We start from the raw sequence: 13300 nt of genomic DNA, 5'->3' as shown, positions 1-13300 counted from the left end.
TAACCAAAACCAAGTAAACAAGTTCTAATGCCTCAACTAGGCATACCACTAGGCCACATATGAATGCCGTAGAGGATACCTTGGCGTTTCACCGGCCAAACATAACGAAATCATGAAAATCACAAAGTTCGTCTCAATTATCATTTTTCAAAGAATTTCCCAATTTCTAAGTAAAACAAGTAGGCTCACTACATCATAGTTTAACCACCTTAGTTGAACTCATAAAAATCAAGTTTCAAAGATTAAAAACATTCCACGAGGATTGGGTCGACTTAGAACTAGTTATGCGGGATTTTTCGACAAAACTTTTCAAGAGTATTTTCCCCATAACTTGAAAACCAAGAATCATATTCAAGTCAAACCAACGCCCTTAGAAAGCTAAAAATATTATCTACAATTTTCATGTTTGTACCAAAAACCAGTTCACGACAGAAACGAGGGAAAAAGATGAAAGAATGCGAAACAGGGGATACTGCCCTGTACAACTCGCAACTGCGAGTAACTTCACTCGCCATTGCGAGTTGGCTCCAGGGAGCCCCTGTTGCTCGCATCCAACTCGCAACTGCGAGTACGGTTGCGAGTTATGACAGTAGTTTCGGGAAAAAGAGTCATTTTCACCCCAAAACCCCAATTTTGACTCCCCAATGCCCAAATTTGATCCCAAAGTTTGTTTAAACATTTCTAAACATGAAAAGACACTCAAATCCATATAAAATTTGCCCAAAAACATTCTCTTAACAAAAATCATCATTTGACCCATTTTTAATCAAACTTCAAAAACAACACAAAGTCATAGCAAACTCCACAATTATGATTGCCCAACATCAATTAACCATCATCACAACAACACCTCATTTCATCATTTTTGGACAAAAATGCAAAGCATACACTTAACCACAACTTAAGCATGTAATTTCATCATCAACAACTCAAATAACATTCAATTTACACACTCAAACATTGTATCAAAACATGAACACGAATTTACAATTAATTAGGTTCAATTCATCAATTTCACAAAATGGGTAGAAATAAAAAGTTAGGAATTATGGTTGAAACCTAACCCTCTTACCTCTAGCACCAAGAATCTCTAACCCAAGCTTCAATTTAGCTCCTAGATGATGAATCCTCTTTTGCCTCTAACCCTTGCTCTTGTTCTTCCCTCTAGCCTCTAACTCTTCTCTTCTCAAATGAAAAATGTTGGTGAAAAACCCTATTTCTCTACTAACATTAGTTTATATAGGCTCCCCTAATTGGGCTTATCTCACAAACCTTAATGGGCCTAACCCATTTCTATTTAAACCTCAAACATGTTACTACTCACTTAACGGTAAAATATGACACTAACGGTCACTTAACGGTAAATAAAATAATTACTACACCTTCTAGTAACTTGGTAAAATAATACTCTTACTAAGCACTAAAAATAACTTCCAGCAAAAATTACAAAATTACCCCTGCTCTCAAAATGACCAAAATGCCCCTAAGTCCAAAATGACTAAAATACCCCTCTAATACCGAATTCTACGATTCCCAACGAAAAATACACACAGAGGCAATAATCACATAAGAGCACGTATAACACACATAAATAAATAAATAAAATAAATCTAGCGAAAAATCGGGCTGTTACATCATATATAGACGGAACACTCAAAATAAACACCATAAAAGACACACATACACACAACACCTAACCAAGCCCTCCTTTCAACCACCAAAATAAACATCACCAAAATCAAACTCCGTCGCAACAACCACTGAAAACGAATCCATAACCACTCATCGCAATTACTCACCCCAAAACAACACTCTTATAAGTCAAAATCCTCTACACATCTCCATAGCTGAGCCACACTCGATAAAGTCCTAATCTAACACTCAAACAGCTTCCACCATCATTCAACCTCCGGTTCACCGAAAGAACCACCATAAATAGCCCAAAACAAAAACTTGAATCGAAGAACTGACTCCCGATCTCAAATCAAAAGTGATCATCCCACCAGACTCCAGAACCAAATCAGCAAGGCACCCCACACCCTCGATCAACCGAAGAAGACACCAAAACTAGCCAAACAAGGTTGCAACTAGACACCAACTTCCAGTCTCGAAGCAAAATTAACCGGCCCACCAGAATTCAGGACACAAACCTTAAGACAATCAACATGATGTAAGGTGGTGCAAACATAAATCATATCAGAAAGGAAAAGGCTCAGCTCAAGGCGACACACACTCGAATCCCCTAAAACACCAAAACAACCAAAACTCAACGAGAGTTAGCGACAACAGATGAACCCAAAAACAGAGGCGGCCTACAACATATACACCAAGAGCTCACCCCTACTAAAAACACCACTGAAAACCATCTCCCTACCTAAAAAACATCAACCACCCCCTCTTGATAAGCTCTCGTCCGCAGAGCATTCTGATGACAAATCCGAATCTAGATTATCCACGACCACCCCATCCATACCACACCAAAAACCACACCTCTGCAACCTCCTCTAACCATCACACAAGGCAGCTATCTCCATCACACCACGCAAACACCAAATAACTTTGCTAACCCTCCTGTCGGCTGGAGTCCTTTAAGTTTAACGTTTGTACTGAATTAGTCCTTTTAAATGTTTTTAGTTTCAAATCGGTACTTTAAGTTATACAACGTTTGCAAGGTTACCTTTTTCTATCCAATCCGTCAAACAGTGCTTATGTGGCAATTTGGATGCTTAAATGGAAAAATAACTATATGAAAAGTGGATAAACATTATTAATTAAATTGAAAAAGAAAACATAGTTTACTCCCCCTTGCAGCCCATTAATCAATGCAACGATAATAGACCCAAGGCGGCGAGTAAGTCTTGCATAGACATAATTACAAATGAAAGGGTTCCACTTTGGTGCCATTAATGGCACCAATGGCACCATCCAATTCCATCTCCACCACACACACACACATCACACACACATCCCCACGCGGACCCATACACATCAACGGCCAGGATTTCTGCTATGGCACCAATGGCACCATTTCTAAGTCACTGAAGTATTTCCCCAAATGAAATTACTTAGACGCATACACACAACAATGAAATTGTGGGTTGCAAATTTTATGTGTGCAATTGGTGATACTTACAAGCTGCGAACATGATCATGATCCTTATCATTACAACAAAATTTATTATGGTACGGAATTTTCATTAAATCTGTTGTCATCAACTTTGTGAAGCTTTTTGACACTTTCCCTACGTACTAATGTGTTTTTGACTTCAGTCTACATTGAAACTTGTATTAACTATTAAGTTAACCTATATTTTCTCATTTAAAGAATTCAATTTGAACTTGTGGAATTTCAGAAGCTGGTATGTAACAGTGAGAGATTTGTATAATCCAATAAATTTAAAACTAACGGATATGACATGACCAATGTCTAATTATGAGTTCAATATATTGCCTGATGTACTTGAATATGAAGTTTTATTTGCATTTTAACTCAACTAAGTTGAGGTTTGAATCATGCCTTACAAAATTCCATTGTGGTGCTACTGTGAAGATGATTACTCATAAAATAATAAATTGTTGCTACAAGCAGAGATTCTTCTGAATTCAAGGTGCTAATGATGGCTTTCCAGGTTTATGGAATGCAAGGATCGAAACAACCGTAGTGCTATAATGTTACCATATTTGTTCCCGCCCTCAATGGCCGCAAAAAAGCTAAGAGATGCTGCAGAAAAGGTTCACTTCATTCATAACCTCTTTAAGCTCTTAACATTCACATGTAGAGTCAATACTCAATACAATTTGATATTGGATTTTAAATCTATTTCTTCGAGCATATAATTGCTATAATCTTTTCTTTGGTATCACCTGTTTCACATAAAAAGATCCATTCCAGACCATGGCTTGATCTATCCCTTTACATTCAACAACCTCAAAACATAACAACCTTAAATACACATGCCATACCAAGAGAAGATGCTGGTGCATTCGTCTTTCACCGCGTACTTACGGAGGGACCAGAGAACTAAAATTTGTAAAAGTCCCACATCGACCAGGTTAAAGGTTCACGAGTGATAGAGTGAATATAAATAGAAGCAGCGAGGCTAAGTTTTAACCATCTATGCGCTTGGTTGCAAATGACATAGCTAATGAGGTAATACTAGAGGCGTGTCAATTGGGATGGCAATATAGGTCTATGTCGCTAATTTTTCCTTTTTGCAATCAGTTGAGCTTAAAAGGGTAGATTGTGATGTAAAACTAATTTTTATTAATTGTTTTTAAAGATGATTTTGATCTCTATTTTTCAAATGATTCTAATAGGGGCTGCTAACTTACATCTATCCAGGTGCAAGTTAGCAAGGTGTCCTCATTTAAAATTATTAAGATGTGCAAGTTAGTAAGGTGCATCCATCTAAAATTATAAATTATTAAGATGCAAGTAACTTTTAACAAATAATTTGCACACCTTATTAATAATATGAAAACATGTAATTACACTATCCTGTATTTAATTAAAATGAAAAATCAGTTTTCAATTGTGTCTTTTTAGTTCAAAACATTACTTTTTTTAAGTTGAATCCAAAAACAAAATGTTACTTCTTTTTCTCTTTGGCGAACAACATGCTAATTAATTCCCTAAAAAAAAAGTTAGTGCTCAGGAGCTTGCAAATTCATTGAAACAAAATGTCAATTTTTTTCCAACATGCTTATTAATCAACAACTGTCATACAAATTCAGCGGAACAATTGCACAAATTCAGCCGAACAATTAGGAACACAATGATGTTTTTAAGTTAGTTAAAAAAATACCATTTTGTTTTAAATTGATTTCAATAGAGACAAAAGGGTGTTTTTGTAATAAAACAAGTGGGTGTAGCTTGCTAACTTGCACCTTAGTGTTTTTAGGTGGGTGTAAATTAGCAGCCCCTTTATAATAATATGTACCTAGATGTAGGGGTGTTCAAATACAAACCAATTAAAAAAAAAAACCGAAAATCGCAAAAAACCGAATACTTTTGGATGCCTAAGATTGGATCGGATTTTGGATCGTTTTTTCAAATCCAAATTAAACAGAACCGCAAAAGTAATATTAATACTTATTTATTCTTTTATTAGTATATTGAACTATTATGTATTTTGTTGGTTTTAATATCATATATATTGCACTAATTTAATCTATATTATTATTTTTTTGAAGAATCTAAATTAGTCCACTTAAATTGGCACCGAGGATAATCGAACCTGAGACCTCGAGCGGGTTTAATCTATATTATTATTACTTCATGTTTCAAAAATAATTGATAGCTTTCATACCAATCTATTATTTTACCGTATTTATCTAATATTAATTTTAATAAAAAATATTCTTCAAAAAAAGAAATAAAATAAAATATTTTGCATTTTGGATATCAAAAAACCGATCCAAATTAAACCGCATATATTTGGATCGATTCGGTTCAGATTTTTTTAAAATTGATCCAAATATAAGATAAAGTCTTTATCATAAAGATATGACAGCATATGATTTTGCTGGACAGATGATTTTTTGCCTGTATCAGAGCTAAGACATGGATTTCGGTTTGTTCGTTTGTGACTGAAAGGGAAACAAATTTAACTCTGTTAAGCTTTTATTTCGCTTTTGCTTTCACCTTGAAACTTCAAATATATTGTAGATTTCATTGATCTAAACATATATTAGAGATGAGAATAAAGTGTCTTAATAAAAAGTGTCTAGAAAACATTTGAATTATCTTACTCTGTCTAGCTGCAACCTGCTGCTTACACACTATATTTAATATAGATTCCGATTTTTTTTTTTTTGGTTACAATATAGATTCCGATTTAATTCTATTATTTTTTTCACATTCTGATCGTAAATTTAAAACAATCGAAGTATTGGATAGGATGAATAGTGCACATATAAAGCCAGTGTTTTTAACAAGAGATACCGTACATACAAACTAGTGCCCAACATATAAAATTAGTGGTCACTACACTTCAGCTTTACAGTGAGACAAGTACATAGGTGTAATGAATTAATTAAATTTTGACTGTAGCTAACATCACAATTTACAACACAAATCAATCATGCTCTCATGTTTCACTTAACGAGAATTTCTTCCTAAGGATTTCTTTCGGCCATAGAAAGTTCTTTTTAATGTCATGTGAATTGCATACTAATAGTAGGCGTAAACATGTCTCAGCAAGTTTCTTCCGCATTGTAAACAGGTATCTGCCACTTTTTAGTATTCTTTTTTGGGTCATCCGTAAGGCTAAGATCTGTCTCGTCTTCCTTGAACGTTCTAATAAGCGTTTTAGCACCCATCATTATAAGCCTCTCGATCATGAATAATTGGTAGTTATTCTCAATCACTGGATCCAACATATGGCTATAGTTTGACGAATATGCCAATCTATACCTGCAAATTTGAATGATCAAGAGCATAAAGTCAGCATTTGATACCAGCTGATAGTTTCCTTCAAAAACTAAAGCATACCAGTGTTACAGTTACATAATTTCTAAGAATATATGATCAAGTGATCATTAGCCTTAAAATCTAATAGCAAACCATTAATAATCTAACAAAAAACAGAAAGGACATGATAAAATAAAACTAGCAGAGGGAATAAGATTGTAACTTAAAAATGTGAAGTGTTGTCTTGGTTCAACAAGGATACAATGAAATGAACATTAGCATACTACATATATTTCATTTTCAAATGAAACCACCAAACATGAAGTTAAAATTGACAAACCACTGCATAAACAAAATCAGTTATTCAGTTTCATACAAAATTAAGCAAATGTTTCAATTACTATCAAACTACCAAACATGCTTTATGCTGTCAAAGAAAATCATTGAATATTTCAATTACTATCAAACTACTACACATGCTTTGTGCTGTCAAAGAAAATCATTGTGTATATTTCTAGGAACTCTCTCCTCGTCCTCGCCCTCAATGTGAACATGAAAACAGTTACCTGACAGAAAGCGGTGAAAAAAATCCTGGAGTCCTTTCATTTGAAGCAATAAACAAGGTTCTTCCAGGTGCGACCCACATTGCTATTCGACAAAGAATAAACTCAGGGCGGGTATCCCTATCAAGATGTGGATGCAGGGTCCTTGCCACACCAAACCTGTCCTTCCTGGTTTTTATTTTATCCCCCCGACGAACATGGATGGCATCATAATCACCAAGTAGAGCTTTGATCTGTGAGCAAGTGTTTCATCAGAAATTGAAGTGTGTAACAAAGAGAGATTGTTCAATTGTAATGCCACAGTTTTAACATGTCAAGCATATTACAGTCAGAATTTGGTGTTCTGAAATGTGCAGAATAATTAGAGCAGAGTCATCTATTGGATAAAAAGATAAGTTTCTTCAATTATGTTCCAAGTTTTTATCCATTTGGTAATTGATTCTATCTCAACTACCAATGCTAGCTTGCAGAAAGGAAATTGAGGAACTCAAGAACATATTACATAATTGGGAAGCTCGTATTTTTTCTTTTCTAATCTTGATTCTCAGGAGGCCAAAAAGGCAGCAACAAAATGATGGGAGGAAGCTCCTACAAAGTAATACTAAAACACAGACTTGCTACCAGTGAGAAGCTAGGAAGGGCAACCCCAACCCCAAGTCAAAATCATGGCCAGGATTAGCTATCCAGACCGAAAACATATTTCCTTACATAATACTAGTGTCCCCCACTTCCTAGTGATCTGACATTGGATGGCCATGACAATCCGGTGGCAGGGATACAATCAAGCCAGTCCTTTGTGAACCAAGTTTACAGCACCCAAAAAATCACACTCAAGCCAGAACTTGGGAAATCCTCTCTGCCAAGCCATAACTAAGGCGGAGTGTATTCCCCCCAATTAACAAACAAAACTTCACATTGCCAATCATCCAAACAAAACCTGCAATTCATCGTCAAGCAGGATTTCTAAAAGGTCCGCCAAAGGCCTTAACACTACTAGGTACTACATTGTCTTTCTAGCAATACGCACCTCTCTAATGTCTCCAACAACCTTCATTTACCTTTTCAGCCAGCCATGTTTTGTGAAGCTCATATTATATTGCTTCGTTATTTTTTTCCTTTACCTAGTGATTTTATTTGTATCAAGCTTAAAATATTTCCTCTAGTCTATCCCCATGTAATCTAGCAAGGGCAGAAACAAGACAGCCTTGCCCAACATTTCCCATTGAAATAACTCATTCAGGTTCTTGATATAATATTTTCAACTAAAATATAGAAGAACAAAAAATATTAACATTATAACAATTATATGCTCGAAGAAATAGATTTAAAATCCAATAACAAATTGTATTGCCTCTACATGTGAATGTTAAGAACTTAAAGAGGTTATGAATGAAGTGAACCTTTTCTGCAGCATCTCTTAGCTTTTTTGCGGCCATTGAGGGCAGGAACGAATATGGTAACATTATAGCACTACGGTTGTTTCGATCCTTGCATTCCATAAACCTGGAAAGCCATCATTAGCACCTTGAAGTTCAGAAGAATCTCTGCTTGTAGCATATAACAATTTATTATTTTATGAGCAATCATCTTCACAGTAGCACCACAATGGCATTTTGTAAGGCATGATTCAAATCTCAACTTAGTTGAGTTATAATGCAAATAAAACTTCAAATTCAAGTACATCAGGCAATATATTGAACTAATAATTAGACATTGGTCATGTCATATCTGTTAGTTTTAAATTTAATGGATTATACAAATCTATCTCTGTTACATACCAGCTTCTGAAATTCTGCAAGTTCAAATTGAATTCTTTAAATGAGAAAATACAGGTTAACTTAATAGTAGTTAATACAAGTTTCAATGTGGACTGAAGTAAAAAAACACATTAGTATGTAGGGAAAGTGTCAAAAAGCTTCACAAAATTCACCAGTCACGAAAAGAGATTTAATGAAAATTCCATACCATAATAAATTTCGTTGTAATGACAAGGATCATGATCATGTTCACAGCTTGTCAAGTATCACCAATTGCACACAGAAAATTTGCAACCCACAATTTAAAACCTCAATAACAATATACCCCACTATATTCTAGACATCATCAACCTTAATGTTCAATATAATCAAAAAAAGAAGGTGAGTCTAAGCATACTTGATTGAACAGTTTCAAAGAAAAAAAGAAAAATAAAACCTACCAAGAAAGAGGGCTAGCAGTTCTGTTTATGAGCAACAAATCAGAGTACTGATTGTTTTCTTTAAGCTCGACACGACTAACTCCTGCCACGTGAGCAACTCCTCTGGCTCCAAGCTTCATGCTGGTCGATAGAACCGTATACCACTCTTTTGAATTGTCAAAAATTACAGGGACAGTCTCCGACATGAGTTCTGCGTCATATAAAGAGTTCATGGCACAAGAACTTGCAGCCCACCTGTAATGGATAAACAAGGCTGTCTAAATGTGTGTTTGGTATCACAGTGGAAAATATTAAAATTGATTTTAACTAGAAGTGATAAAATGTAGATTAAAGGCTTTGCATTAGATTGAAAATTTTATACAGTTGCCTTCGAAATTTGGTTTGCATAGAAGTGAATTGTTTTTTTATGACAAATTTTGCATAGAAGTGATAAAAAGTAGCTTTTGTGTTAGGTTGTACAACTTATACTAATTATCATCAAACTTACTTTTAGAGTAAAATAAAAAGAGAGAAAAAGTGATGTGCATTGCCAATGTAAACAAGTGTTACACTGACATTCGATGAGACTCCAATATTTTGTGGTTATTTTTAAAAAGTGGTTACAAAGGTGGGCTTATGTAGTAATATGAAGAGTGGTCATCAAATATTAGTGTGAATAATTTACACCGACAGTGCATCCCCAGTAAACTAAAAAGAAAATCCAAACATAAATAACTTAAATTCAGGTTTAATTTGAAGCAAAAAAAAAAAGTATTTAATCAAGTTAATTCAAAATCAAATTTAACAAACACCCACACACACATTTTACCAAACATATATAATAAATAGAGTTTAAACTTTAAAGGCTATGCACTACAGAGTAAAATAGTTTTATACTGTCATCTAATGGGAACCCATCATCTTGCCATGTAGGATTGTTTTGTAATTTTTTTTAAAAATAACTACCACATACTTTGTTTTTATTGGACATTAGTGTAAAAGTAAAACTAGTTTACACATATCGTTCATATCCTTATTTCTCTAACAAATAATTTACAAAAAAAAAAAACATAGGATCTAAAGGATACTTAGCCTGTTAGTGTAAAATAGTTTTACGCCAACATTCAACAAAATTCACTAGTCTGCCACATCACCCCAGTACTGCAATGGTAGTTTGAAATTATTGGTATGACGTGGAGAAATGGTGGTCTCCTCTGAAGCAAGGGTACTCCAATTTGCAAAACGTACCCGTACCGGGACTCCGCGGGTACTGGTACTCGTATGGTACTCGTACTGTACGCACCCATGATGTACCAATATTTTTTTTTTTTGTTTTTAAACCTTGGTACGGTTACGGTACGACAGTGGTACTCTCAGGGTACGCATAACCGATTTTTTCTTGAGAAAATGAGGTTTTTCATTTAAAATTAAATGTGAAGGAAAAGGAAATAATGCAACCTGGAACTGCAACTATTGCAATATATCATACAAGGGTTCTTATTTTAGAATAAGATGTCATTTGCTCCGAGAAAAGAAAAAGGGATAGCTATTTGTCCAAAAGTGACGAATGAATATCTTGCTGAGATGAAAGAACTTGACAGAATTGCTAATGAAAAAGCAAATCCAGTACAAGTTCCTTTTCCTACTGGAACTACAAGTTTGAATCCGCCGGTTGAGCAATATAATTTCCTCATGCTATGTTATTTTAAATTAATTTTTTTTTATCCTAACGTACCCGTACCTTTGTTTTTTGAGAAATGCCGTATCTCGTACCCGTACCGGGTACCGTACCCGCACCCGTGTAACACAGGTGGTCTCTCATTGGTTGTATGTGTAAAAGTGCTTTACACTAATCGTCTATGTTCATCAAACTCAAAAACATAAATGATGATGATAATATTGAAATGTGAAAAGAAAAGAAAAAAGAAAGAAACTCACTGATCCTCGGAAGTAGCATTAGTTGAACGATGAAGGATCCCTTTCTTATTATGTATAGGATTAATACACATCCTGGACGGCATAACAAAAGTTCTGCAATTCCAAAACCCAAGACCTTATGAACGGAACCCTAGGAAAGTAACTAAGAAGAAAAATGAATTTAAAAGGAGATACTATACCTGCGGAGATAGATTGCTTCTTCGAGGGCGCACCTAAGGCTGGATTCTTGGTGACCTAAACCCTCGCAGGATCCACAGTGTTTTCCAGGGCAATCGATTCGTGTACCCCAATACAGGTACTTTCTGTCTTTGTGAGAATACTTAATGTATTGGGATTTTTGGGAACCAGATGTGAATACAGCAGAGGAAAGTAGAAACAGAAGCGCTATTGCACTCACTATTGCACCCAACACTACAATTCTGGATCTCACTGCCTTTGGTTTCCCCTTTGAGGTTCTATTAAATGCCATTGGATTGGATTATATTACGAGTGTCAATTTAAGACTTCGGTAACGAAAGCATCTGTTTGTTTGTGTTTATTGTTTGATTGATTGATTATGAATCACATGAACAATGTATGTGTCTGCTGAGCATGGGTAGTTCACTACGAGTGGCGACTTAAACCCTATGAAACAAAGCAAGTACAAAACTCATGGTCATGGTTTGGTTTAACACTAAAAATAACAATAGTAACAATTACAAGACGAAAACCAGATTTAGTAAATGATAATAGCCCAGCAGCATGATTGATAAACAAATACCTGAAGATGTGAAATTGGTGTAAACAAAATCAATCTGATTCTGAAGAAGCTCAATTTGGGATTAGGGTTTGGATTTGTGAATCAACCAAGGAATGCTGCTGCCTTCTCCCTCCAGAATCCAGATTCACTTGCAAAGGTACTCTCGCTGCTTTTCAACTATCCCCCCTATGCAAATCTCCCCTCTTCTTGCTTTATTTTAGGATTAAATACTTTTTTTTTCTCTCTATAATGTTCCTATTTCTTTATTTAATTTCTTCTAAAAAAAATTATGTCCATATTTTTTATATTTGTTTTTAAATCAGTTATGTGTTTCTTTCAACAAAAAAAAAAAAAATCAGATCATGTGTTTCATTAAGATTTTTTAATGATTTTTTACGATAGTGTTTAGAATATTATAAGAATCTCTTAAAAAATATTCGATTTTTTTAACAAAATATTATTTTAATATGAATTTTTAAGTGTCGAAAACATAGTCTCGTGAGCTTAGCTAATCTGGTAAGGACAATGCATAATATATGCAAGGTCCGGGGTTCGAATCTCGGACACCACCAAAAAGAATGTGTCGAAAACAAAAAATTATGGTTGGTTAGAAAATTCTTTTTTTTTTATGGTTTTTATAGTATTTTAAACATGATTATGAAAAAAAGAATTAAATTTTTGACCAATACACATGCATTTATTTAAAAACATAGACCAAAAGTGATAACAAAACCAACGAAAAAAAAGTGATAATAGAAAACTTTTGATGACTAAAAGTCAAAAAGTTTTAGGATGACTACAACGAAAAGATGAAAAGTTTATAAGGATAAAAAACAAACTTAACCTTTTATTTTATTATGCAAGGTATCATATAGTATTATAGCTTATTAAAACACTTTTTTTTAAAAGAATTATTAGTTTTTTTTATAAAAAGTAATTATTACTTATTGTTTATGAGAAATACTTAGTTGGACACAACTTCTAATTAAAAGTAAATAGACACATACACATAAATGATAAAATTTAAAAGAGAAATAAATTAAGTCGCATCACTTGATATCATCTCACTTTTAAATTTATCATATATGTGTGTCCAAATTTTCTTCTCAGGCCATATGATTTCTTCTTAAATTGGATCTATGGCTCATACACAAAAGATTGTGATGACCTTTGCTAAGTTTTGTTTGCAAATACCATCGTCAGATTTCTCTGAAGGGAATCAATTCATAAATCTTGATGGCAGACTTAGCTGGTGAGCGTGACAATTATAACTTAGTATGAGCTTGACTCAAGTAGAGTTCGTTAGATTTAGTTTGATAGTTAGTTGCTCTCTATATATAAAGAACTTTGAATTACTTTCTTCATCTTTGTTCTAAATCACTCTGAAAGCTCTCAAAGCTCCCTTCTCTTTCCCGAGTATCCGGGTTTATTATTGAGACCATATGCCTCTAAACTAGCTTAGCTTTCTTTTA

The 13300-nt window shown here is 34.3% G+C and overlaps 1 protein-coding gene across 1 annotated transcript; it reads right to left on the bottom strand.

Moving 5' to 3' along the window:
• Nucleotides 1-5891: 5891 nt before the first annotated feature.
• Nucleotides 5892-12027, bottom strand: LOC146934750 (uncharacterized). Its single transcript, XM_085706674.1, has 7 exons — nucleotides 11850-12027; nucleotides 11269-11713; nucleotides 11090-11182; nucleotides 9173-9406; nucleotides 8376-8478; nucleotides 6979-7208; nucleotides 5892-6415 (listed from the first exon to the last, which is right to left on the bottom strand). Exons 2-7 carry the CDS (start codon nucleotides 11556-11558, stop codon nucleotides 6196-6198), a joined length of 1170 nt encoding a protein of 389 aa, XP_085562800.1. The 5' UTR covers nucleotides 11559-11713; nucleotides 11850-12027; the 3' UTR covers nucleotides 5892-6195.
• Nucleotides 12028-13300: the final 1273 nt, after the last annotated feature.

The sequence above is a fragment of the Medicago sativa genome, chromosome 4 (assembly GCF_051527215.1).
Source record: "Medicago sativa cultivar Bolivia chromosome 4, Bolivia_mono, whole genome shotgun sequence".
Lineage (NCBI taxonomy): Eukaryota > Viridiplantae > Streptophyta > Magnoliopsida > Fabales > Fabaceae > Medicago > Medicago sativa.
Note: the sequence above shows the minus strand (reverse complement) of the source record. Positions and strands in the feature narration are given on the sequence as shown.